We start from the raw sequence: 20913 nt of genomic DNA on the forward strand, positions 1-20913 counted from the left end.
TTTCTCCAGGACAGAACCACAGACGTGATGGTTTTATTGCCCCTTAAGACATTAACCAGCTTCTCAGCAAACATATTTCAGCGTGTCTTTCCCAACTAAATTTATAAATCTCAATCTCTCCAATGTTCTTTCTATCCAGCTTTGTGTTTGTCTGGTTCCATTAGGAGTCCGGTCAGTCACTGATGTGATATAAATTATACTTTAGCAGAACCGGAACTCAGAGGCTCTGCCTTGTTGTGTGGCTTTGGGTCAGTCCTTCAACTTCTCCACGTCACATTATCTCACTGGCCACACAGCGAGGACGCCGGTTCCCTGGACTGCATCCGGAGGGGACAAGGACGTCAAAGTATTTCCTAGCATTCACAAGAGCTCAGGTTTTCCTGTGGTCACTAATTGGACAAGGCTATTCTAGGGCTGGAAGGTCTGGGGCCATGAAGGCGGCCTTCTGCAGACTTGGAGCACCGGGCAGCCTGGCGCCAGTTTCCTGCCTAGAAGCCAGTCCTAGATGTCCGAAGGAGGACGAGACTGCATTTAACAATGCAGGTTAGCAGGTCCCTAACTAGTGGCCCCCACAGCTTGGATTCTTTCAAAGTCTCATTTTATTCTGCAGGTGTAGAAATGCCCTTGGCCAGCAGCACAAGTCCACTGCCCTGACTATTGCGCATGGCTGCTGCACGTGGACACACAAACACTCAGAATGACGTCACAACCAGGGATCCAATGAACAAGGCTGGCAGCCAAGGTCAGGCGAACAAGGAGCTGGGCCAGCTGACCCTGAACAGAGGAGGTACGAATCCAGCTGACAGTGGGAGAGGACAGGAAAGGCATTTCTTCCAGGCCCAGGGAGCAGCAGGAGCATTGGCTGGGAGGAGAGATGGAACTCACAGGACGCAGACGAAGGCATACATGGAGCAGGTGAGGCGGCAATGGGCTCACACCGTGCCTGACCTGAAGCGTGAGGGTTAGTGCTCCACTGTTCCTGTGGGGATGGCAGAAAAGGGAACTGGCAAACAGCTGACACCTGCAGGTTCCCTGAGGTTCTTACGTCCCCAAGGGGAGACCCTTCCCTCAACCACAGGCTGCACAGGACCAGCTTACTTGTGTCTGCCGTAAATCACCCTCTTCCCTAAGGTGCCTCAGCACCCAGATCTGGGGGGTGACTCTTCCCCACTGGCCTGGCCTTCCCTCCCCAGTCTCCTCTCCAAGTCTGCCTGGTGTGAGCCTGCCTATCTCCTCCGTGCAATTTGTCCACTCTCCTCCTTCTGGAAGTTACTCATTTCTCCTTATATCCCCTTGGCCCAGCAGTGCCTTTTAAAATTTATTTACTTATTTACTTTAAACCAGCATGTTGCTTTCAAGCCTTCGTGGAAGGAGACAAATACGTGTAAACCTTTTGTTGGACTGAACCTGTCCCCTTAGAACTTGAGCTTTTCTGGGGTAGAGCTCGAGCCCTGTGGGCCCCTGCCTGGAGACCACACCTCTCATTAGGCCTAGCACCAACATACTGGGCACCTAGGTTCCTGCCTTCTGATTGGCAGTTTGGTTACAATCACTTAACCCATGTCTAGCCATGCTGGATTAGTGGCCTAGTCCCGTACAAGCATGGGTTATTTATATTCTCAGCGCCCCTCCTGCTGACCTTGTGACCCACCAGCTCCCAGCCGAGACCAAGATCTGAGGGCCCGACCCCAGCACCCTCGGTGCCCCCTGAGCTTCTTGGTTCACATCACTGTAAGACCAAGAACGGAGAGGTAAAAAGGTAAAAAGGTAAAAAGTTCTCAGTGGCTCCCCTCCCAGCTTTACACCCAGCTTCGGCTCAGGGACAACTCCTGTTGCCTCCTTTAAAGTCAATCTGAGATCACAGCTCTGGCAAAGGCAAGGCCACAGGCCCGGGAGCTCCAGCGGGCAGCCTCAGCAGAAAGGTCTGCAGGGAACCGGGGCGAGGGAAGCCGATCTTCTCCCTGAGCAGCCGCCAGGTGCCACCTCCAATGGCATACAGTAGCGTGGACACGCGGTTGACAGTGTAGACAGTATCACCGCGCACCACGGCCGTGAAGAGCGCTCCCTTGCTGTTGACGAACTGGCCCGGCAGTGCAGTCCACTGGCCGGTGACCAAGTTGAGACAGTCGATGGCGCAGTGCAGAAAGTCGTCGCAAGGTCCATTGCGCACCACATAGAGGTTGTCGCGATGGGCCACCATGCAGTGGCCATAACTCTGCGGACGCCGCAGCTCAGCCACTGGCTGCCATGCGTCGGTCTGCGCCACGTACTCCATGATGGTCGTGGTGTCCGCGGGCCGCCACAGACACACGAAGAGGCGCCCGCGCGCCTGGGTGCAGGGCACACCTGCAGCAGGCTGCGGCAGATCGGCCACGAAGCTCCAGCAGCCCGCGGCTGGGTCGTAACGCTCCACGGAGCTCACGGGAGTCCTCTGGAACTCGCCCCCGATGGCATAGAGGCAGCCGTCGAAACCGGCCAGCGCCGGGTCATAGCGTGGCTGGTGCGGGCTGGGGAACTCGCACCATGTGCCGTCATCGGGGTCGTAGCAGAAGCCCAACTCCACCACCTCCTTACTGGCGCCACGCACGCCGCCCACGATGTACAGCTTGTTGCCCAGCGTGGCCACGCCCGCCAGCATCGTGCTGGCCTCCAGGGGCAGCGCGGCCAGCGTGCGCCACGCGTCCTCCTCCTCATCCAGGTAGCACATGGTGCGCGACGCATCCTCCAGGAAGCCGGGCGCGGGCGTGTGCGTGCTCAGAGCCACGTAGCAGCTGGGCCGCAGGGCGGCCACGTAAGCGCGGGCCTCGGGCAGCGCCAGGCCGGCAGCCAGCTCGCGGGCGCCGTCGCGGATGAAGAGCGCGGCGCTGTGGAACACATCGTGCAGGCCGAAGGCGGCGGCGGCGTCACACAGCAGCGTGCAGTTGTCCGATGTGAGGCTGTGCTCCAGGAAGCGCGCGAGCGCCGGCGCCTGCAGGAAGGCGGCGCACTCCACGGCCTGCAGCAGCTCGTCCTCCGCCGCCAGCGCCGGCCGCTGCCCTCGCAGCACCTGCAGCGCAGTGCGAAAGCCGTCGGCACTCAGCGCCCCCAAGCGCACCTCGGCGGCGCGCGCCTCCCGCATGCCCGAGCGGAAGAGGCCGCGGAAGAAGCCGCAGTGCTCCACCAGCAGGCCCTGCTCGGCCTGGAACAGCTGGCCGCCCACCCACACCTGCACTGGAACCTCAGGACCTTGCGGCATGCTGGGCCTCCAGGGCTGGGAGCAGTGGGCCACCGGCACTGGGGCTCCCCTGTGGCAGAACAACTTCCCCTGGGATATAAATACTTCCCTGGCTAAAGATAGTACGGCTCATGTGATGCAGTGGCCTGCAGGCTGCATGGCCGAGGGCCCGGAGGGCATCTGGAGACCTGCGGGGTCACTCAGGAGAACTAGTGACCCTAGTGACCGGATACTGGGCGCCTACTGCATGCTGGGCACTGCAGCACCGCTTGCACAGATAGCCTGGTTAACTCTCGCCCTGTGCCCTTCTGCAAAGCAAGGATCCTAACTTCCCGCTTTGCTTTCCTTATCTATAAAGGGACACATATTTCACAAGATGGGGCATATCTGCAAAGCATTCTGAACGAGGCTCAGTGTGGGCGGCTCATCCAGGGAGATTCAGAGAGAGGAAGCCAGGGAGCAGGATTAGTACACAACCCAGACCATCGGCTCCGAAGGGTGGGCCAGGCAGAAGTTGAGCAAAACGAGGGACTCAGGGCCAGGGTTCTAGGGCAGCCTGAGTTTCTGGCCCTGCTTCTGGGTGAGCTGGATGCTTTTATGAGCTCAGTACTGTTTGTCAAAGCATAGGAGTAGCATCCCTGCCTTGCAGGTGAATGACCAGTAAGCTACATGTGCAAATAATCCCTGATGAGATGGGAGTGAGCCGCTAACCTCTGTTGTCTATCTGCCAGGCCCCTTCCTTGCAGTGTGGCTCTACTCTGGACCCCACAAGAGGGAAAGTCAGGGGGGCGGAGGGGGGCGGGGAGGATGTGCCTGTGAGTGGGAAAAAGCATTCTGGAAATAATAACAGCTAATTTTTTTTTTTTTTTTTGGTATTACTGAGGATTGATGGGGATTGAATGCAGGGCCTTGGAATCCAAAGCTATCTCCCCAGCCTTTTATAGTTTTAAAATTTATTTTTATTGTTAGACAGGCTGTTATTAAGTCATTAACTTTGCTAGGTTGGGTTTGAACTTACAGTCCTCCTGCCTCGGCCTCCCGGAGAGCTCAGATTGCCCATGTGCCATAGGTTTGCACCATGACACACTAGCTCTGTTTCACAGACGAGGACACTAGGGACCGAGAGGTTTGGTCACATGGCCAGAGAGTGATAGACCTAGGACTGGAAGCAGCCAGTTTGAATCTAGAGCAGCAGTGTGAACATCTGTGGTACAGGTGCCCCAGCTGCTGACTGTTATCATTGAAAGCTCTAGAAGGTTCACCATCACTGGTCTAGAGTGTGTGCCCCTGGCCACTGTGCTCTGCTGCCTCCCTGTGCTATGGATGTTGGGCAGTTAGATGGAGCCTTGGACTTGTAGTCACTTACAGGGGGTGGAGGCGGTTGGTCGGAGGGAAAGACAGTGACCCAGGCCTCCTGCTGCTCAGCCCATGGCAGAATTTTCCTAGGTATTCTGCTAAGACTCTGGGTCCCCCAGTGTCAGGTGGGAGTTTATGAGGATGGTAACTGTCATTGTGAGAGGCGGGAGGAGGATGCACATACCTCATTCCTCCCCCCACCCCAGGACTCACTGCCACAGATGCTTGGTGAATCTGCAGACCCCACTCGAGTGGGGCCGGTATGGGGGGGCTACTTGTCTGAGCCTGGGAAGCTGCAGGCCTGTAGGAGGAGCCAGAAATATCTTCCACTTTCTGCCCCAGGGACCAGACAGGAAGAGGCAGCAGCAACGGAGGAGTGGGCAGGAGTCCCCACGAGGACTGTCCCAGGCCCTCTGCCAGCTTGTCATCTTCCCTGAGGCTGGGCACTGGCTGAAAGGCCTGGAGGTCCAGGCAGCAGGGATGACACCTTCTCTCGGGGACAAGTGCGGTGCTCTGTATTGGCTTAGCAGTGCCAGGTCCCGACTGTGTCCTTGCCAGAAGCTGTAGTGTTGGGGAGAGGCCTACCTGTCCCCAGCTCACAGAAGAAGAGGGGAGACTTGCGGATGGAAGGAGCTTTTCCAGGTTAGGAATGGGGACAAGACGGGGCAGAACTCTGGGCTCCGACCATTGGACCTGTCCCCAGCCAAACCATGCCATGCCTTGTCACCTGTGCTACTATTAGCAGCAGGCAGTGAGGCCCAGGTCCTGTGGGAGGGCAGGGGATGGGGGCCAGGGCCACAATTCTTGTCCAGATGGTTCATTCTAGTCACCTGGTTGCAACAGGAAGCAACCAGGAGTCATCACCAGACCAGTTCCTGCAGCAAGAGGATTGCGACCCCTCCCGGTGGAAGTCGGTGTCCGCCTGGCTGCAGGTGTCCCCGTGCCCAGCCTGAGCAGGTGAGTCTGGTGCAGGTGCCTGCTCTCTGCCGCACTGAGGTGAGGGGAAAGGGTCACCCAGTGGGGGAGGAGATCACCGAGTGAGCAGGGCTCTGGGGCTGGGGCGTGGTGAGGAGTAAGTAACCTTTGGCCCCATCCAGAGCCCCAGGGCTGCTGCCTGCTGCTGGGAGCCTTTCCTCCTCCCAGCCTCGGAGTGTCCCTCTGGGACTTGGAGAGGACTAGGCAGCATCCTGGCTGTGGTCGGCCCACGGAGTTCCCAGGCCCTGGCGACCCCGAGCTCCCTCCTTCTCCACTGTGCAGTCCCCACGCCGTGCGAGGAGGGGTGAGAGCCCAGGAAAAAAGCCCCGTCAGATCCTGAGCCTTCTTCCTACAGCACAGGCCCAGCCTTGTTCCTTCACAGGGGCAGGGCCGGCACGCAGCAGGGGTCTGTGGAGTGGGACCCCGGGCCTACCCTGGGGAGCTCCTGGTCAGATAGGGACTGACCCAAGGAACCCTCCAGTCCGATGGAGGAGATTGGTCCTGGCTCTGGAAGCCCCTGGAAGGGGAATGGGGAAGCCCCACCCAGAATGAAGTCTCTGCCCATGGGGTAATGAGTGGCTTGCACTGTCTGCACCTGGAGAAGGAAGAGTCCTGGAAGAGTCAGAATCCCTGCCAGGGCTCTGTGTGTATGCGTGCACATACCTGGAGATTGAACCCAGGGTCTATACCCTGAGATATTCTCCCAGCTCTTTAAAGTGTTTTGTTTTGTTCCAGTCCCTAAATTACACAGACTTGGCTGGAATTCGAAATCCTCCTGCCTCAGCCGCCCAAGAGTGCTGGGATTGTACTGTATGCCATGACACCCAGCTCTTGCCTGGCCTTTCACTTGGCTTGTAAAAGCTCCCCAGCCCCTCCATACTTCCATACTGCAGTTCTTGCATCTGGAAAGTGGAGTTTGGAGCTGACTTCTAGGATTCTGTCCAACTTTAACATATGAATTTATCATCAAACCAGCGCTGGAGTGGTTGCCCTGTCTCTAGGAAAGGCGGTGACATCGTGAAGGGCTTGGACAAGCTAAGCTTTCCTGGAGTGGCTCCCGGATGCACCTGGGACCTGGCATCAGGAGGGCCTCACAAAACTGCAGTTCACACAAGAGACAGATACCTGCTGCACACCCTGCCCTTCCTTACCGAGTAACAGCCTTGGTGGCCTGGGAGTGGAGAGCAGAATCCAGCTGCTGACCCTAACAGAATGACCTTTCTTCTGAGCCTAAGGCCCCAAACCTCTGCTCTAAGCTGCTGCCCACGGAGTTCTTGGTCCGTGGCAGAGAGCTGTGTGCTTTGGGTGCAGATGGAGCAGGGGGAATTCACTGCTGCTTCTTGGGGCCCTGAGCCAAGCTCGGTGTAGCACGGCCTTGTTCCTTAACTCTTCACAATCTTTTGCAGATGAGGAATTGAGGTGCAGAGTGTGTCCCCAGATCTCTGGTGACACTGATTCTCTCTTCCATGTCCCCACTGGGATGCAGTCTGTCTTCACTGGACACACACAGAACAGGCACAACCTTGGGGCTGGAACTTGGCTTCCACTTTCCCAACTCTTACAACTCAGAGGAAAACGCTGGGCCATTGGCTGTGTGAGCAGCTCTGACCTAGAGTGTGATGGAAACCAACTCCTTGGGGTACCTTAGAGTCTTAATAATGCAGCTGTTGTACTGTGATCACCCAAACAAAATTCCATACAAACACAATTCATGTCCAGTTCAGGAAGCCAGTTTTCCTTCTTGTGACCACCCTGTGCGGGCCCGGGCTGCCCTGGCTTCTCTTGTGGAAAGGAAATTGGCCATCTGAGGGACAGGGGACAAGGAACAGGGGTAGCGAGGCTCCTGTCCCCTTCTGGGCTCCAACTTGGAGTGTTTCCCAGAAGATGGGGCTGTCACTCTCTTAGGCCAGGGTTACATCATGGCATTTTAGATTGATTTCCCTTCACCTGTTGTTTTTAAAGTTGAGGAAATGAGGGGACTCACCCAAGGTCACCCAGGGGAAGGCGCACACACTAGATCCAAAGGGCCTGTGCTCTCGGTGAGCCCCCTCTCGGTCTCCAGCACCATTTACACAGCAGCCTGCTGCCTTGCAGCTCATTAGGGCCCATCGGGAGAAACAGTAACCCGGGTGAATTAGGTGTCTGAAAGCTGAACCCGTATTGGCCACGAAGCCTTGGCAGGGACGCTCTTCTCCCCTGTTCGCAGCAGCCTGGCTTTTGCAGTGATGCCAGAGCCCCTACACCCAAGGGCCAGACTCGGGTGTAGAGGGCCAAGGGTGTGAGCTAAAAGCTCCAGACAGCAGGGTCGAGCTGGGCGTCTTCCCGGAGGAGGAGGAAGGGCAGGTGGGTGGTGGGACAAAGGAAGGGGTGAGTTTTCCCGCTGCTGGGAAAAGACCGAAGGAAAGGCTGGAAACAACTGGGGTCGCCCTGCCTGAAGTCCTTGGCGGACGCCGGAACCCCCTGTCTGCGCCGGGGCGGGATGAGCCCTTAAAAGGAGCTCGCGGGCTCGGCCCCGCCCCGCCCCGCCCCGCCCCGCCCCGCGGCGGGAACGCAGCGCGAGGCTCGGACCTACTCGGGTCCGCGCGGGGCGCGGGGCGCGGGGCGCGGACACCGACGGGCACGCAGCTGGGGCGCTCGGTGTGACCCCGGGGCGCTCTCCGCGGTCGCCATGGCCTCGGTGTTCGGAAAGCCCCGCGCCGGCAGCGGGCCTCCGAGCGCACCCCTGGAGGTCAACCTGGCCATCCTGGGGCGCCGCGGGGCGGGCAAGTCCGGTGAGTGGGACGGGGAGCTGTGGTTTTGGGGCTCGGGGTCCTCCGCTGGCTTTGAAGGCTTCCATGCACAGCCAGACCCGATGAGCCTCTGTGATTTTTCTTCTTTGCCTCAGTTTCTCCATTGCTGGTGTTCTCAGCTCTTCCGCACTTGCGCGCAGCCCCTCGGCCTGGTTCTGCGCCTCGGCTCCTGGCTGCCTCTTCCCTCTGTCTCTGTCTTGCGTGGCTGTGACTGTTACTGTGTCCGCTCCTACCCTGCACCCTCTCTCTTTGGGTCTGCAAGTCCCCGCCCTGCTCCCATCTCCTCTCCCCGGCGGTGGAGGGGCCAGCCTGCCAGGGAGACTGGCCCTGAACCGGCCTGTTGGGCACTGATCTTTGAACTTGGTCACAGCCTCGCAAGTCCTTCAAAGGAATAGGTAGAAGTACCTGGCCCTGGTGATTTCTCAGGCAAGGGTCCGTCCCGTCTCCCCCCACCCCCCCATCCCGGTTCCACATGGGATCCCAGAGCCTTCACACTGAGCTACACTCCCAACTCTTTTTGTTTTTAAATTTTGAGACAGGGTCTTGCTAAGTTATGAAGTTGCCTCAGCTTAGCTTGGACCTGCAATCCTCCTGCCTCAGCCTCCCAGAATGTTGGGACTACATGTGTGCATGTCCGGGGCTGTCTCTGGGCCACACTTGTCTCTGAGACTTGTCTTTGATGAACCAAGACCTTGGGCTTCCACTGAGATCATTTCTGCCAGTGCTGAACTGAGCCTTCACCACTCTTGGCAGCTGTCACTGTAGGCAAAGACCCTAGAGAGAGGTTGGCCTTTTCCTGCCGTGACAGTCGCAGGCAGCTGCATGTGAGGAGACATAGGGAACCCCTCTACTGGCTCTTTGTCCAGTTATGGCTATCAGTGAGTGTCACCCTCTGCTCTGTGAGCTGTGGGCTCCCTTCCCCAGTGTCTCCAAGACTCACAGGGAGAATAGGGTTGCTTCGATTTTCAAGCTGCCCTTCTGTCTGGGAAGGGTCCTGGGATCTGGTTTTCCTTCAGAAAAGATTCGTCCTTGTCCCTTTGAAAATTAGCTTGCTGTTTGTAGCTCAGCAGCTGGTCCGAGGGACTCCATGAATCAAGGAATTTAAACTTCAGAATCTATTCCCTCGGCGGCGTGTGTTGGCAGACTGACCCTGTGGGGAGTCCTAAGAAAGAACCAAAAGGCTCTTTGGACTTTGTAACAGGCCAGCGGCAGGGCTGGCTGACCCTAACCTTCATGTGGCTGAACTCCAGACAATCAGAGTCCCCTCATTGCCCTCTGCCTGCGAGAGCTTCGTCCTGGGGCTCCGTGTCTTGCTGGGATGTCCAGCAGGGATGAGGGCCCTCGGAGAGCTGACCCGTGAGCTCCAGGACCTGGGTTGCAGTTGCTAGGACCAAGCTCTCGGGCCTCAGACCTCCATGGCCCGCACCCCAGCTCTGCTCTCAAGGGCTCTTTGGGTTGTAGCCAAAACTGGAATGTATGTCCCATACTTTGGAAGCTGTGTGATGTGACTTGTCCAAGATGAGGACATGTGCCTTCGGTTGGGGTCTCACTGGGCTGGCCCGAATAACTGGTTCACAAGTCTTGGCCACTGCTTTTGGGTCTCTGTCAACACCCCCTTAGCCTGACCTCTCCCTGCCTTCTTGCTATTAAAAAAATCCTGGGATGCAACTAGCTGGGGCTCGACCCCTGTATTTCTGGTTCCTTTTGAGCCACACACAACGGTGGAGACTGAGACCCTCTTTCTGCTTCCTGCAGCCCTGACTGTGAAGTTCCTGACCAAGAGGTTTATCAGCGAATATGACCCCAACTTGGGTAAGAAGCCACTGGTTCCTAGATCTCCCACACCCTGCCTGTGCCCCACCTGGAGTGCTTCTGGGGGCTGGCATCTGGGGACAGAAGTAGGCATCACCAGGATCACTTGGCCAGTGGGAAAGTTTTGTTTGTTTTTTGTCTTTTTTCCTGGCACTTGGGGGTTCTCATTGCACTACATCCCTGGCCCCCTTTTTTTTTTTTTTTTTTTTTTTTTTTTTAATTTTGAGGCAGGGTCATGCTAACTTCTTAAGTTGCCCAGGCTAGACTTGAACTTGTGATACTCCTGCCTCAGCCTCCCAGAGTGCTGGGGTTACATGGATGCCTCTCCCATCTCCCCATCCCCAGCTCGTGGAAAAAATGTTTTAAGTGTCACAGATCCCCCTTCCATGGCCCATTCCAGGCGACCTGGAGGTCGGCCCAACTCCGAGAACTGAGAACGATTGATTTGCCCCAAAATATGAGGTGTGGTGAAACTTTTAAAAAATGAAAATAAAAAGTTCCAAACACCGCAGATATCCACATCCAAATAAGTGGTGTTCTTCTAGATGATCACTCAGTGTTCTTTTCCAGAAAAGCTGGGCAAGAAAGACATTTGGGAAATGTGCTGGGGGTGGGGTGGCTTCTGACTCTTTTGAACCACATGAGAAGACTCGTCATGCCTTTTGTTGATTTTGTAGTCAACAACACAGACCCAGGTGGACCCAGAGCCTTGCACATTTGAGGCAAGCTTTCTGCACTGAGCTATACCCCTAGACCTTTTTAAATTTTATTTTGACACATCTCACTAAGTTGCCCGGGCTGACCTCAAATTTGCTGTCCTCCTGCCTTAGCCTCCTGAGTGACCAAGATTAAAGGCGTGTACAACTTCAACCCATTTGTCTAGCTGTTTAGTCATGTTATAGTGTACCGGTCAGATCTGGGTTCAAATCCTTGCTTTGCCAGTTACTGGCTGTGCAGCCTTGAGAGAGTTGCTTTTGTTTCTCCACCTGTAAAACAGGAATGCAAACACCTATCTCAGAGAATGACTGTGAGGAGTTAGGAGGTAACACAGGCGGAAGATCCAGCCTCCTACTTGATTCACGATCGTCTTCACTGCGGGCTCACCAAGGCCTTGTGAAGATTCCCTCAGATTAATCAGATTACTGCTTTTGAAAACATTTTCAGCTGCAGGATCTTTTCCTAAAATAACTTCTCACAGGGAACCTTAATACTTAAATAGAAGCAGAATTTTGCTAGTTCCAGTCTCATTTACATCTCACATTTATAACTTTTTGTTTGCTTGGTTCTTTTATTTTTGTTTTTGAGACAGGCTTTCACTATGTAGTCCAGACTGGCCTTGGATTCATGATCCTCCTGCCTCAGCCTCCTGAGAAGGGAATTTGGTGTGCTCTACCAGGTTATTGCTCCAGCAGTAACATGTTTTGTAAACAACCTCCTGGGACCAATAGGGTATCTGAATGATGATAGGTTTGAAAATGGGCATTGGGTTAATTCCCCATTGGGAAAAACTGAGTGAAGGATGGGTAGGAAATCTGCAGAGAGACCCAGGGCTCGGTGACACAGGCTGGGCACCCTAATGGTGCACCAAGCCCCTGTGACAGCCACTAGGATGCCCAAGGGAAGAGCTGAGTCTGCCGGTGCCACTAGCTCCTCTGGTCAGGTCAGCAAGCCTGCTGAGTCCTGGTGCTGGAGCAGGGGACCCTCGGGGGACATTCTTCCCATTTTTTCATAAATGAAATGATCCCTTCCTCCAGAGAGACCTTAACAGGACCCCAGGGTGTCCAAGAGAATTTGGTTAAGCCAGGAGATTGTAGGACAGCTGATGTGGTGACCATCCCCAGGGACTGCGATCAGCAGAGGTCATCTCCTGAGGAAGAAGGACACGGATGCAAGTGTCCTGCTGACCTGAACAGGGCTCAGGAGGGGACAGAGCTAGAGTAACAGAGGATAGGGGAGGTGGAGGCCTGGAAGGAAGGTCGCACAGGCAGTCGTCAGGTGTCTGCCAGGGGACAAGGCGGATTCCCAAGGACATTCTTCCCTGTACAAATAGTATGTTGGGGTGCTTGTACTAAATACTACTACTGACGCATCCAAAATTCAGACCTCACTGCGCATCCCAGCTCTTTCCTGGCAACCCCTAGTCCATACCTTGTCTCGGGGTCCCCGGGTGAGCCTGTTCTGGGGAGGTTTGTGCTTCTGGGTTGAGTAACTCTGGGGTTCTGACCTGGTGGTGGAATGCATGGTCAGACTGCGGGGGAGAGGGGAGCAGCAGCCCTGCTTATTCACCGCCCTGAGCTGCAGAGACTTTTGGGGCCCAGTGGCATTGCCGGGGTTCTGTCCCATCGCTGGGAACTGCCTCCACTTGCTGGTTCCTGGCCCCCTCTTGGTTCCAGCAGCAGTCGGGACTCTAAGACCCAAGTCTGTCTCTCTGTGGAGAGAGCTTGGCAGAGTCTCAGACAGATCTTGGCAGACAGCTCTTTTGCCTTTGCCAGGGTTCCCCGAGACCTGGGTGCATTTGGGGGCCCCCTGAGGTGGCACCTCGAGCTTAGTTCCAGCAGGGGCCACAGCACAAGGCACAACACAGCCTCTTCATGGGGCCACTGAGTTCCGGTTTTAGGGTTAGCAGAGCTTCTATTATTGTCACCCATTTTACAGGCAGAGAAATAGAGGACTCAGTGATTTGCCTAAGATCAGAGAGGCTTGGGCACAAAGGAAGACAAAGAACTACTCTATTTGCGTTCACCAGGGGCAACCTATGTTATCGGGGGCCAGTGTCAGAGATCCATGTAGCACTGGGTTCTCTGAGCCTCAGTTTCCCCATCTGGAAGATGGAACTAACAGCCTGAGCGCTGTTGGTTTCAGCCCTGTGCTGGGCTGTGGGCTGTGACTATCAGAGCTGATAGGAGTGGTGAGATTGGTGCTGGTGAACGGCTTTGCTGTGTCCCCTCCTGGGGTCCCCAGGTGCTGGTGTCACCATCTCTTGTCTTCTGTCTGCTCCAAACTCTGACCAGAACTTTTTTGGGTGCCTTTTTAAAAAATGATTGTTGCTGTAAATGACAGAAAAATACTTTGGAACGAGGCTCTTTTCTCAACCTTAAAGTGCATGAACTCTCAGAGCTGGGAGTTACATAGTGCCATATTTCAGGACCCAAGTGCCCTGTGCCAGGGAGGACTGGGTACTTCTCGTGCTCCCGTGCCCTCTGCACAGAGCCAGGGCCCGGCTGACCCACCAAGAGGCTGGGGTGTGAGGGGTCCGGGTGGGGAGCAGGTCCCCTGTTTGTGTCCTTTCTACCAATAGGGTGCCATGTGGCATGGCCAAGTGAGAGACCAGTGGCTGGGGACCAAGGCTGGGCTGGACAGGACTTCGTGCCTGCTGGAGGGACCAAAAGAGGTGCCCCAGACAGCATCAACAGGAAAATAAAGACGAATCTGAACACGACATCGGCATCTAGGGACAGTTCTTCTTGGGCCAAATATAGTTAAACATTGGGGCATGTTTTCCATTTGATTTTTTTTTTTTTTTGTCTTTGCATAAAAGCATCTATTTATCCAAGTCCCTGGAGCAGGCTGGGGCTGAGGTGCTGTCTGAGATTCATGCTGGATGCAATGGCCCCTGGCATGTGTCCAGGGTGGCTGGGCTGTATCTTCAGCCAGGGTGGGGGTGGCGTCTCACAGGCTGCTGCCGGGGAGCCGAGAGCATCTCAGTTCTGCCAAGCAGGGGTAAGATACCTCGGGAGACCCCCAGGGAAGGGTGTGTAGCGTGCTACAGTCACGGGGAAGATTGGGGGTGGGGACACTCATTGCAGATGTGGCATCAATGTCCCATCTGCATGCCTGCCCGCTGACCTCTAGCTGATTTCTGGTTTGAGGTCATAAGAAATGGAAAAAATAATACTCAAAAACTTGTGAAATCCAAATGAGGTCAACAGTTTGGTTCATGGTAGAGTACCAGGGTCGATGTCTGGGTTTGGTAATCATGCCAGGGTTATGTAAGGTATTAGTATTGAGAGCAGTTTAGGGAAATGTGCACAAGAATGCTGTGCTCTTTAGCAACTGGAGAGTCTGAAATTATTTCAGAAGAAAATAAAAGGTCAGCTAGGTATGGGAGCCTGTCCTGTCCACTTCGGCGTGCCCCAGCCCCCTGCCCTTTGCAGGTGGTGTCAGGCCCTGTGCCCATCCAGGCCCTGCACAGCCCTGGCAGATGGGCTGTTAAAGTGCAGGCTAGGAGCAAGCACTTACCACAGCATTCAGCGCAGAGGAAAGGCTTGGGGACCGATGGCCACCGTCACCACCTCACTCCCATTTAGGGGTGATTGCAGATTCCCCCTGAGCGCTGAGCTGACTTGGTCCAAGCACACAGCTCAGAAATGGCTAACGTTGGCTTTGGTTCCACATCTGGGGCTTAAAACTCGTCACACGGTTGAGGATTATTTGTAAAACCCTCTTAGAGTTTTTCTTTGGGGTCCGACCACCCTCCGTCCAAGATGTCATGTGCTTCTCTTTTCCCTTGTCTCTGCCCCCCCCCCTGGATGGGTGGTGTCCTTGGAGGGTCTCCCATGGACCAGGTCCTGGTGTCAGAAGGACTTGGGTTTGGGGAGGAAGGGTGGTGGGCTGTGCCACTCCTGAGTCTGCAGTGAGCCAGGTCACTGGCCACTGGCCTGCCCTACAGGGATTTATGCTGTGGCCTGTGATGCTCTGAGCCCTGCAGCACAGCAGCCCCTCCTCGGTGAGAGTCCTCCTGCATCCGCCTCCGCTGGCCCCAGAGCAGCACCCAGGGGCCCTCCAGTTGGCACGGGGGTCCAGTTGTGACTCAGTCGCAGCTTCCTGTCTAGTAGCCTGCCCTGCCCAACCTGTCTGTCTGTGTTGCAGAGGACACCTACAGCTCCGAGGAGACGGTGGACCACCAGCCCATCCACCTGAGGGTCATGGACACTGCAGACCCGGTAACCTCCCCACTGCCCCTTGGAGGGCAGGGAGTTTGGGTCCCTTTAAAAGTGCAACTTGCTGTGTGGTCTGAAATGAGACACTGACTTCCCTGAGCCCAAATCTTCCATCTGCCAAATGAGGAGGATGGGAAGGGGGCTGGGGAGTTACCCGTGGCAGGTCTTGGACCCTGTGCAGTCAGACAGGTGCATGCCTGTCCACACAGATGCTTCTGTGAGAGCCCCTTGGCCATCTCCCCCTCATCCTCCCTCTTGGCTTCTGAACTTGACCCAAAACCAGCAGTGCCCAGAGACAACAGGTCCCTGGAGGGGCTGTGCCATGTCCTTGGCATTGTGCCCAAGCAGCCAAGGGCTCCAAGTCTCTGGCTGGCTGGCTGGCTGGGGCAGGGCAGTGGGTGGGTCATGAGACAATGTCTCCTTTCACACCAAGCCAAGTCTGTGGTCAAGTGTGCCTTTGGAAAGGGCTCGGGTGGGGAACAATACAGAGACCCGGCCTGGACAAGTGGGGGTGACTGCTCAGGTGAAGGTTTTTATCCCATGGCCTGTGACCTGGAGGGCTTCTCCCCACACTGCAGGACATCCCCAGGAACTGCGAGCGCTACCTGAACTGGGCCCATGCCTTCCTGGTGGTGTACAGCGTAGACAGCCGCCAGAGCTTTGAGGGCAGCAGCAGCTACCTGGAGCTGCTCGCCCTGCACGCCAAGGAGACGCAGCGCTGCTACCCGGCCCTGCTGCTGGGCAACAAACTGGACATGGCCCAGTACAGGTGAGCGCAGTGGTGCCCATGGGTTAGGGAGCTGCCTGGAGGACGTTGCACCTAGGTAAAGGCATTGAGAGCAGAAAGGGCCTTGGGCTTCCCAGCAGCCAGAGACCAGCAGGGCAGGGCTGGACCCTGAATATCAGAACAGCAGCCACTCCTTCCATCCTCGTGGGTTTCTGGTTTCTCCTGGCCTCGCCCTTTCTTGCCCAAGCCACTGTGACCTCCGTCCCATCTCAGCAGCTGAACAGTTGATTCCATGCCCGTTCCATTCTAAGGCTAGGCTTCCAGAGGCCCTTGGGTCAGGGGGGTCACTCTGGTCCAGCCAGCTCTGTCTCCACCCCAGTGCAGCTCCCCAGGCTGTGCCGAGGGCAGCTCTTAGATGCTGGACCTGAGCCAGAGGTCAGGACCAGGCCACAAGGTGGATGACCGCAGAGTCTGCAGCCGTGTGTTGCTTGGCCAGCATGGTGTTCGACAAGACAGGAACTGGAATGTTTTGAGGTAGGGCCCACTCCTCCCTGTGACCACAGCCTGGCTGAGCACAGCCTCGCTGTTCCCCGAGGTTTCCCTCCAACTTCTCCTGGCCCTGAGGCAGCTGAGACTGTGATGCCACATTCGATGGATGAGTAATCCTCCTGGACTCTCCCTGGAAGCCATGTCCTGTCCCCCTGCCGTCCCTTTCAGGCCCCTTGCCCCTGCTTTCCCAGGCCCTGAAGCTCCAGTGACTGGTGTTAGCAGAAGAGGGGACCTTTGGTCTAGGACAGGCTGGGTGGGCAGTGGGAGAAGGGAGTCGTGGTTTCCCAAAGCAGGCCACAGTCAGGGCCCAGGAGAATGACATCTTGAAGCAAGGAAAGAGTGTGTGGCATTAAAGTGACTGCAGGGTCTGAGGAATCCCAGGGCCTGTGAGAGGGCGTTGGAATACCAGGCTTCAAATAGGCCTGTTTTCAGCAGGGAGACATAACCAACAGGTCCCTGTTCACTGCCAAAGGGGTGGTCTCAGAATGGTTTGGGAGCAACTGACCGAGAATATCAGGCTGGAGTGAGGCAGTGTCATTGGGTCCCCAGGGATGAGTCAGGACGCTTCCCCCTCTCTCTTGGGTCTTGTCCCAGTCTTCGTGACTCAGGACTCGCACTGGATGTTTTAGCTGCCCTGAAATCAGCGTCCTTCCCCACACCCGCCCCATGAGTGTCTTGCAAGCTACAAGGTGGGAATGGTGTTAGAGCAGCGATGCCCGCGCCCTGAGAAGCTCACCAGGCCACAGCAGAGCAGGATAAAGGACAGAGTTCAGGGTGAAGCTCGTGACAAAGGCAGCGTTCCCGTAAGGCAGAGTCCCCGCGCTGGGTGGCTTCCTCGGGCAGCAGCGGCAGGTGCAAACTGCCCGTGCACAGCCCTGGGGTGTGTCTCTGCGGCAGGGGGTTAGATGCTCTGCCCCTGCCTCTTGGATCCCCGTCACCTCCTCCCTCTGTTGCTCCCGTCACTGGGGAGCAGGGCCTGCACCCCTCAAGGCCCACCCTGGGGTCTTCTGTCATCTCCTGGGCTGGGCCATTGTCCCTAGGAATGGTGGGTGGGGCAGCCCAGCAGCTTTGGCTTTGGCCTCCAGACTTCTTCCCTCTCAAGAGCCCGTGTGCTCTTTCCCCTACTTCCATTCCATGGCATTCGGGCCAGAAACTTCCAGAACCTTCCCAACCTCAGATGTTCCTTCCGGTCATCATAAGAAGTGGGCCAGGACCAGGCAGGAAGAGATGTTGCCCCTTCTCTTTGTGTCCCCAGCTCATGTGAAATGTCATCACCCCTGCTCTCCCTGGCTGTCCCCTGGGCAGGAAGACAGCTGTCCCTTTGAGTCCCAAAAGCTCTGCCTGCCGCAGGCTTCCTGAGTCACCTGTGTGGTCCCTTCAGCTGCCTTTCTCAGGCCAGGACCACCACAGGGGCTCATTCCTGCCTGAGGGGCCAGTGCTGTGATGGAGCAAGGAGGCTGGGATGGGGTACCTCCAGCCACAAGCAGGTCTATCCGGGGTTCCGCCTCCTTCCTCAGTGTGTCATCTACAACATATTGAGCCCTGACCTGAAACAGGTACTGCGCTAAGCACTCAGTGCCACTCGTGTTTCTTAGTTCTGACAACTCCGAGAGGCTGATGTCACAATCCCATGATGCTGGTGTGAAAATGAGCTGGAGAAAGGTGAGGAGCTTCGGCCCCTCTGACTGGCCACCTTGCCTGCCCCTCCCTCCCTCCCGCAGGCAGGTGACCAAGGCCGAGGGAGCAGCCCTGGCCGGCAGGTTCGGCTGCCTCTTCTTCGAGGTCTCCGCCTGCCTGGACTTCGAGCATGTGCAGCACGTGTTCCATGAGGCGGTGCGGGAAGCGCGGCGGGAGCTGGAGCGGAGCCCCCCGGCCCGGCCCCTCTTCATCGCTGAGGACAGGGCTCCCGTGCACCAGGTGCCGCTCACGGCCCGGCACGGGCTGGCCGGCTGCACTTTCAACACGCTGTCCACCTTCAGCCTGAAGGAGATGCCCGCCGTGGCTCAGGCCAAGCTGGTCACAGTGAAGTCATCGCGTGCCCAGAGCAAGCGCAAGGCGACCACCCTCACCCTCCTAAAGGGCTTCAAGATCTTCTGAGGCCCATGCCCCTCCTCGGCAGCCCCGGCAGCAGGACAGGGGCTGGCTTGTGATGCCGGCCTTTCTCACCGATGGACTGCTGGCCCCGCCCACTGATGGACAGCTGAACCTGCCTCTGGCACCAAGCAGAGTCCCCACATTGAGCCTAAGGCACTGGGTGGGCTGCTGCTGCTTGGTCTCTATGGTGTCCTTTGCACCTAGGACCCTGGAGGGAAACGGCCATTGCCACAGCCCAGAGACCTGCCATAGCAGGAAGAAACTGTGTCCATTCTGCTGCCGTAACTCTAGCCCGGCTAGCTGTGTCCCATGGTAGACGGACAGTTCCCAGAGGCCCCAGGAGGGGCGGCCTAGGGGTCGTGGTGCCACCTGGTGGGAGGCAGAGGCAGCGCAACTGCTTAGAAGTAGGAGCCTGACCCTGCTATCCTCTTCTGACCTCACAGGATACGCGGGTAGTGACCCCAGTTTATTCAAGGAAGATCTGCTTAAGATAATTCTGCGGGGCCGCTGCACAGGCAGGGGCTCCGGGTCGGGTATTCCCAGCGCTTCCCCTTTCAGGGAGGGGAGAAGAGAACCTCCAGTGGGCTTTCATCAGGATTCAGGGTCTTCTTCCCCACTTTGCTAAGGACTGTGTGCACACCCTCAGGACCAGGTCCTCAAGTCTAATGACCAAGGCTGCAGAACACAGTGTCCTCTCTGGTTTCAGGAGAGCCCACAGAAGGCAGGGTCGCATGCCACCTGGCAGCCACCAATGCCGGCTCAGACAGGAACGGTGTAAAGCTTGTAACAGGGTTTGGCCGGACATGTGACCTTCAGCAACAGATCTGAGCTTTCAAAGCCCAGTTTTTTTTTCTTCTAGCACTGGGGATTGAACCCCGGGCCTTCACACTGAACTATATCATCAGCTATTTTATTTTATTTTGGGAAACTAAGTTGTCTAGGCTGGGCTGAAAACCTGGGATGCTCCTGCCTCATCCTCCCAGAGAACTGAAATTACAGGTGTGTGCCACTGCGCCCAAGCCAAAGTCCACTTTGGTGAGACAGAACCTGAAGTATGTCGGGCTAATAGAGCAAAGTTTTGCATAGATTCTATGGTGTCCCCCTTAACAGCTTATGCCACAACATCATGGCTCAGATGGAGCCGCAGGTTCCTCCCTGCGGTTCCCAGTGTTAGCCAGAGGAAGCTTCAGAGGCAGTTGTCTTCCAGCTCTGTTTACCATGAGCAGGTACAGGAGGAGCCTCTGGCTTCCTGAAGGGCTGGGAAGGGGATTCTGACTCCAGAATCCTGCTTCCTTCCATGTCAGTGCCCCATTCCAGGAGCTTGGACTCAAAATCCCCCTAACCCAGCCTTCAACCCATTCTATGGAGGGAGAAGCTGAGGCCAGAGGAAGGCTGTGAACCATTCCAGGCCACCCGCGGAGGGTCCCTGCCAGGCTTCCCGAGCCCTAGGCTGCTAGGGGTTTTGCACTTTTCTTCAAGCCACTTGTGTGTTTGTGTATATGTGCGTGTGTATCACAGCCACTTGAACAGTCTGTGCACTTCCCACTGCCCACTACCAGAAGCATTTTTAATAAAAGATTTTTTTAACTATCAGGAGCACTGTTTGACTGCAGTTCATTGTATCTGCTGATAAAAGCAGGCTGCTGGGGGAGGAAGCCCTGACGTCTGGCTGTGGGGAGCCCCGTCTCCGTCTCCGGCAGTGTTGTGTGGGCCGCGCCTGCTCTAGCTCTCAGTTTCTTGCTCCTTTAATTCAGTCCACAGCGGGACCAGGGCTGGCTTTTCTGTGAGCAGTATCTCTCCTAGGTTGTTTAGGCTGTTGTTGTTGCCACTGGTTCTGGCCTCCTTTAGATGCAGGAGCGCAGGTGTTTCTTTGTCTTGTGGCTGCAGCTTTCGGTTTCTGGGAGGATGGAGGAGGAAATGTGGTGTAAAACGCCCAAAGCAGCCATCAGGCCTGACGATGTAGGCCTGTCATCCCTGCACACTGGGAGGTTGAGGCAGGAGGATCACAAGTTCAAGGCCAGCCTGGGCAGCTTAGCAAGACCTCATCTCAGAATAAGAACTAAAATAAAACTGATGTAGCTCACAGCAAAGGCCGTAGGTTAAATGCTTAGTATTCTCTGTCTCATGTCCAGCTGGAAGGCCTGTGTTCCTTGTCCCGACCATACTGGGCCTGGCCTAGGGGCGGTCATCCTATGATGGACACCGACTCTGTCTCTGCACTCACAGCTCTGCTGCAGCCTCCCCTCACTGGCCACGCGTGTGGGTGCCCGCCCTCCAGCCGTCCGTCCTCTCAGTTGTTTTTCCTCATGATGCTCTGGCTTTCCTGGAAGGTGCAGGGCTGCCTGAGGAGTGAGGCAAAGCTGCCCTCTGCTTTTCTTTTTTCATTCCCCGTAGTGGTGGTGGAACTCTGGCCCTTCCCACTAAGCTATGCCCAACCATTTTTATTTTTTGAGACAT

General features: G+C 56.3%; 3 protein-coding genes across 4 annotated transcripts in view; 1 reads left to right on the forward strand and 2 right to left on the reverse strand.

Annotated features, from left to right (window-relative positions):
- Nucleotides 1–3314, reverse strand: LOC100713869 (kelch repeat and BTB domain-containing protein 13). Its single transcript, XM_003460768.3, has one exon. It carries the CDS (start codon nt 3233–3235, stop codon nt 1859–1861), a length of 1377 nt encoding a protein of 458 aa, XP_003460816.2. The 5' UTR covers nt 3236–3314; the 3' UTR covers nt 1–1858.
- Nucleotides 755–20049, forward strand: LOC100714151 (ras-like protein family member 12). Of its 2 annotated transcripts, XM_063254332.1 has the most exons (8): nt 755–915; nt 5414–5527; nt 6281–8316; nt 10090–10146; nt 11456–11542; nt 15016–15089; nt 15665–15855; nt 18084–20049. In XM_063254332.1, the coding sequence occupies exons 3-8, from the start codon at nt 8214–8216 to the stop codon at nt 18457–18459; spliced, it is 888 nt and encodes a 295-aa protein (XP_063110402.1). In that variant the 5' UTR covers nt 755–915; nt 5414–5527; nt 6281–8213; the 3' UTR covers nt 18460–20049. The 2 variants fall into 2 exon arrangements, with proteins under 2 accessions (XP_063110402.1, XP_003460817.1); XM_003460769.5 differs by lacking the exon at nt 11456–11542.
- The window catches only part of LOC100714430 (NBAS subunit of NRZ tethering complex), a 45810-nt gene continuing 44899 nt past the window's right edge, over nt 20003–20913 (reverse strand). Inside the window, exon 13 of the mRNA XM_004999160.4 lies at nt 20003–20353. Within this exon, the coding sequence (XP_004999217.2) occupies nt 20179–20353 (175 nt within the window). The 3' untranslated portion in view covers nt 20003–20178. The remainder of the gene's footprint in view (nt 20354–20913) is intronic.

The sequence above is a fragment of the Cavia porcellus genome, unplaced genomic scaffold (genome assembly GCF_034190915.1).
Source record: "Cavia porcellus strain 051 isolate PalLab524CR breed Dunkin Hartley unplaced genomic scaffold, mCavPor4.1 scaffold_8, whole genome shotgun sequence".
NCBI lineage: Eukaryota > Metazoa > Chordata > Mammalia > Rodentia > Caviidae > Cavia > Cavia porcellus.

What these genes read in the sequence shown, in the direction of transcription:
- LOC100713869 (XM_003460768.3), bottom strand. Translation starts at nt 3,235, where the DNA reads ATGCCGCAAGGTCCTGAGGTTCCAGTGCAGGTGTGGGTGGGCGGCCAG.
- LOC100714151 (XM_063254332.1), top strand. Translation starts at nt 8,214, where the DNA reads ATGGCCTCGGTGTTCGGAAAGCCCCGCGCCGGCAGCGGGCCTCCGAGC. An exon ending in CGAATATGACCCCAACTTGG is followed by an intron (nt 10,147 to 11,455) that starts GTAAGAAGCCAC and finishes TTTTTGAGACAG; the next exon opens with GCTTTCACTATGTAGTCCAG. An exon ending in TCATGGACACTGCAGACCCG is followed by an intron (nt 15,090 to 15,664) that starts GTAACCTCCCCA and finishes CCCACACTGCAG; the next exon opens with GACATCCCCAGGAACTGCGA.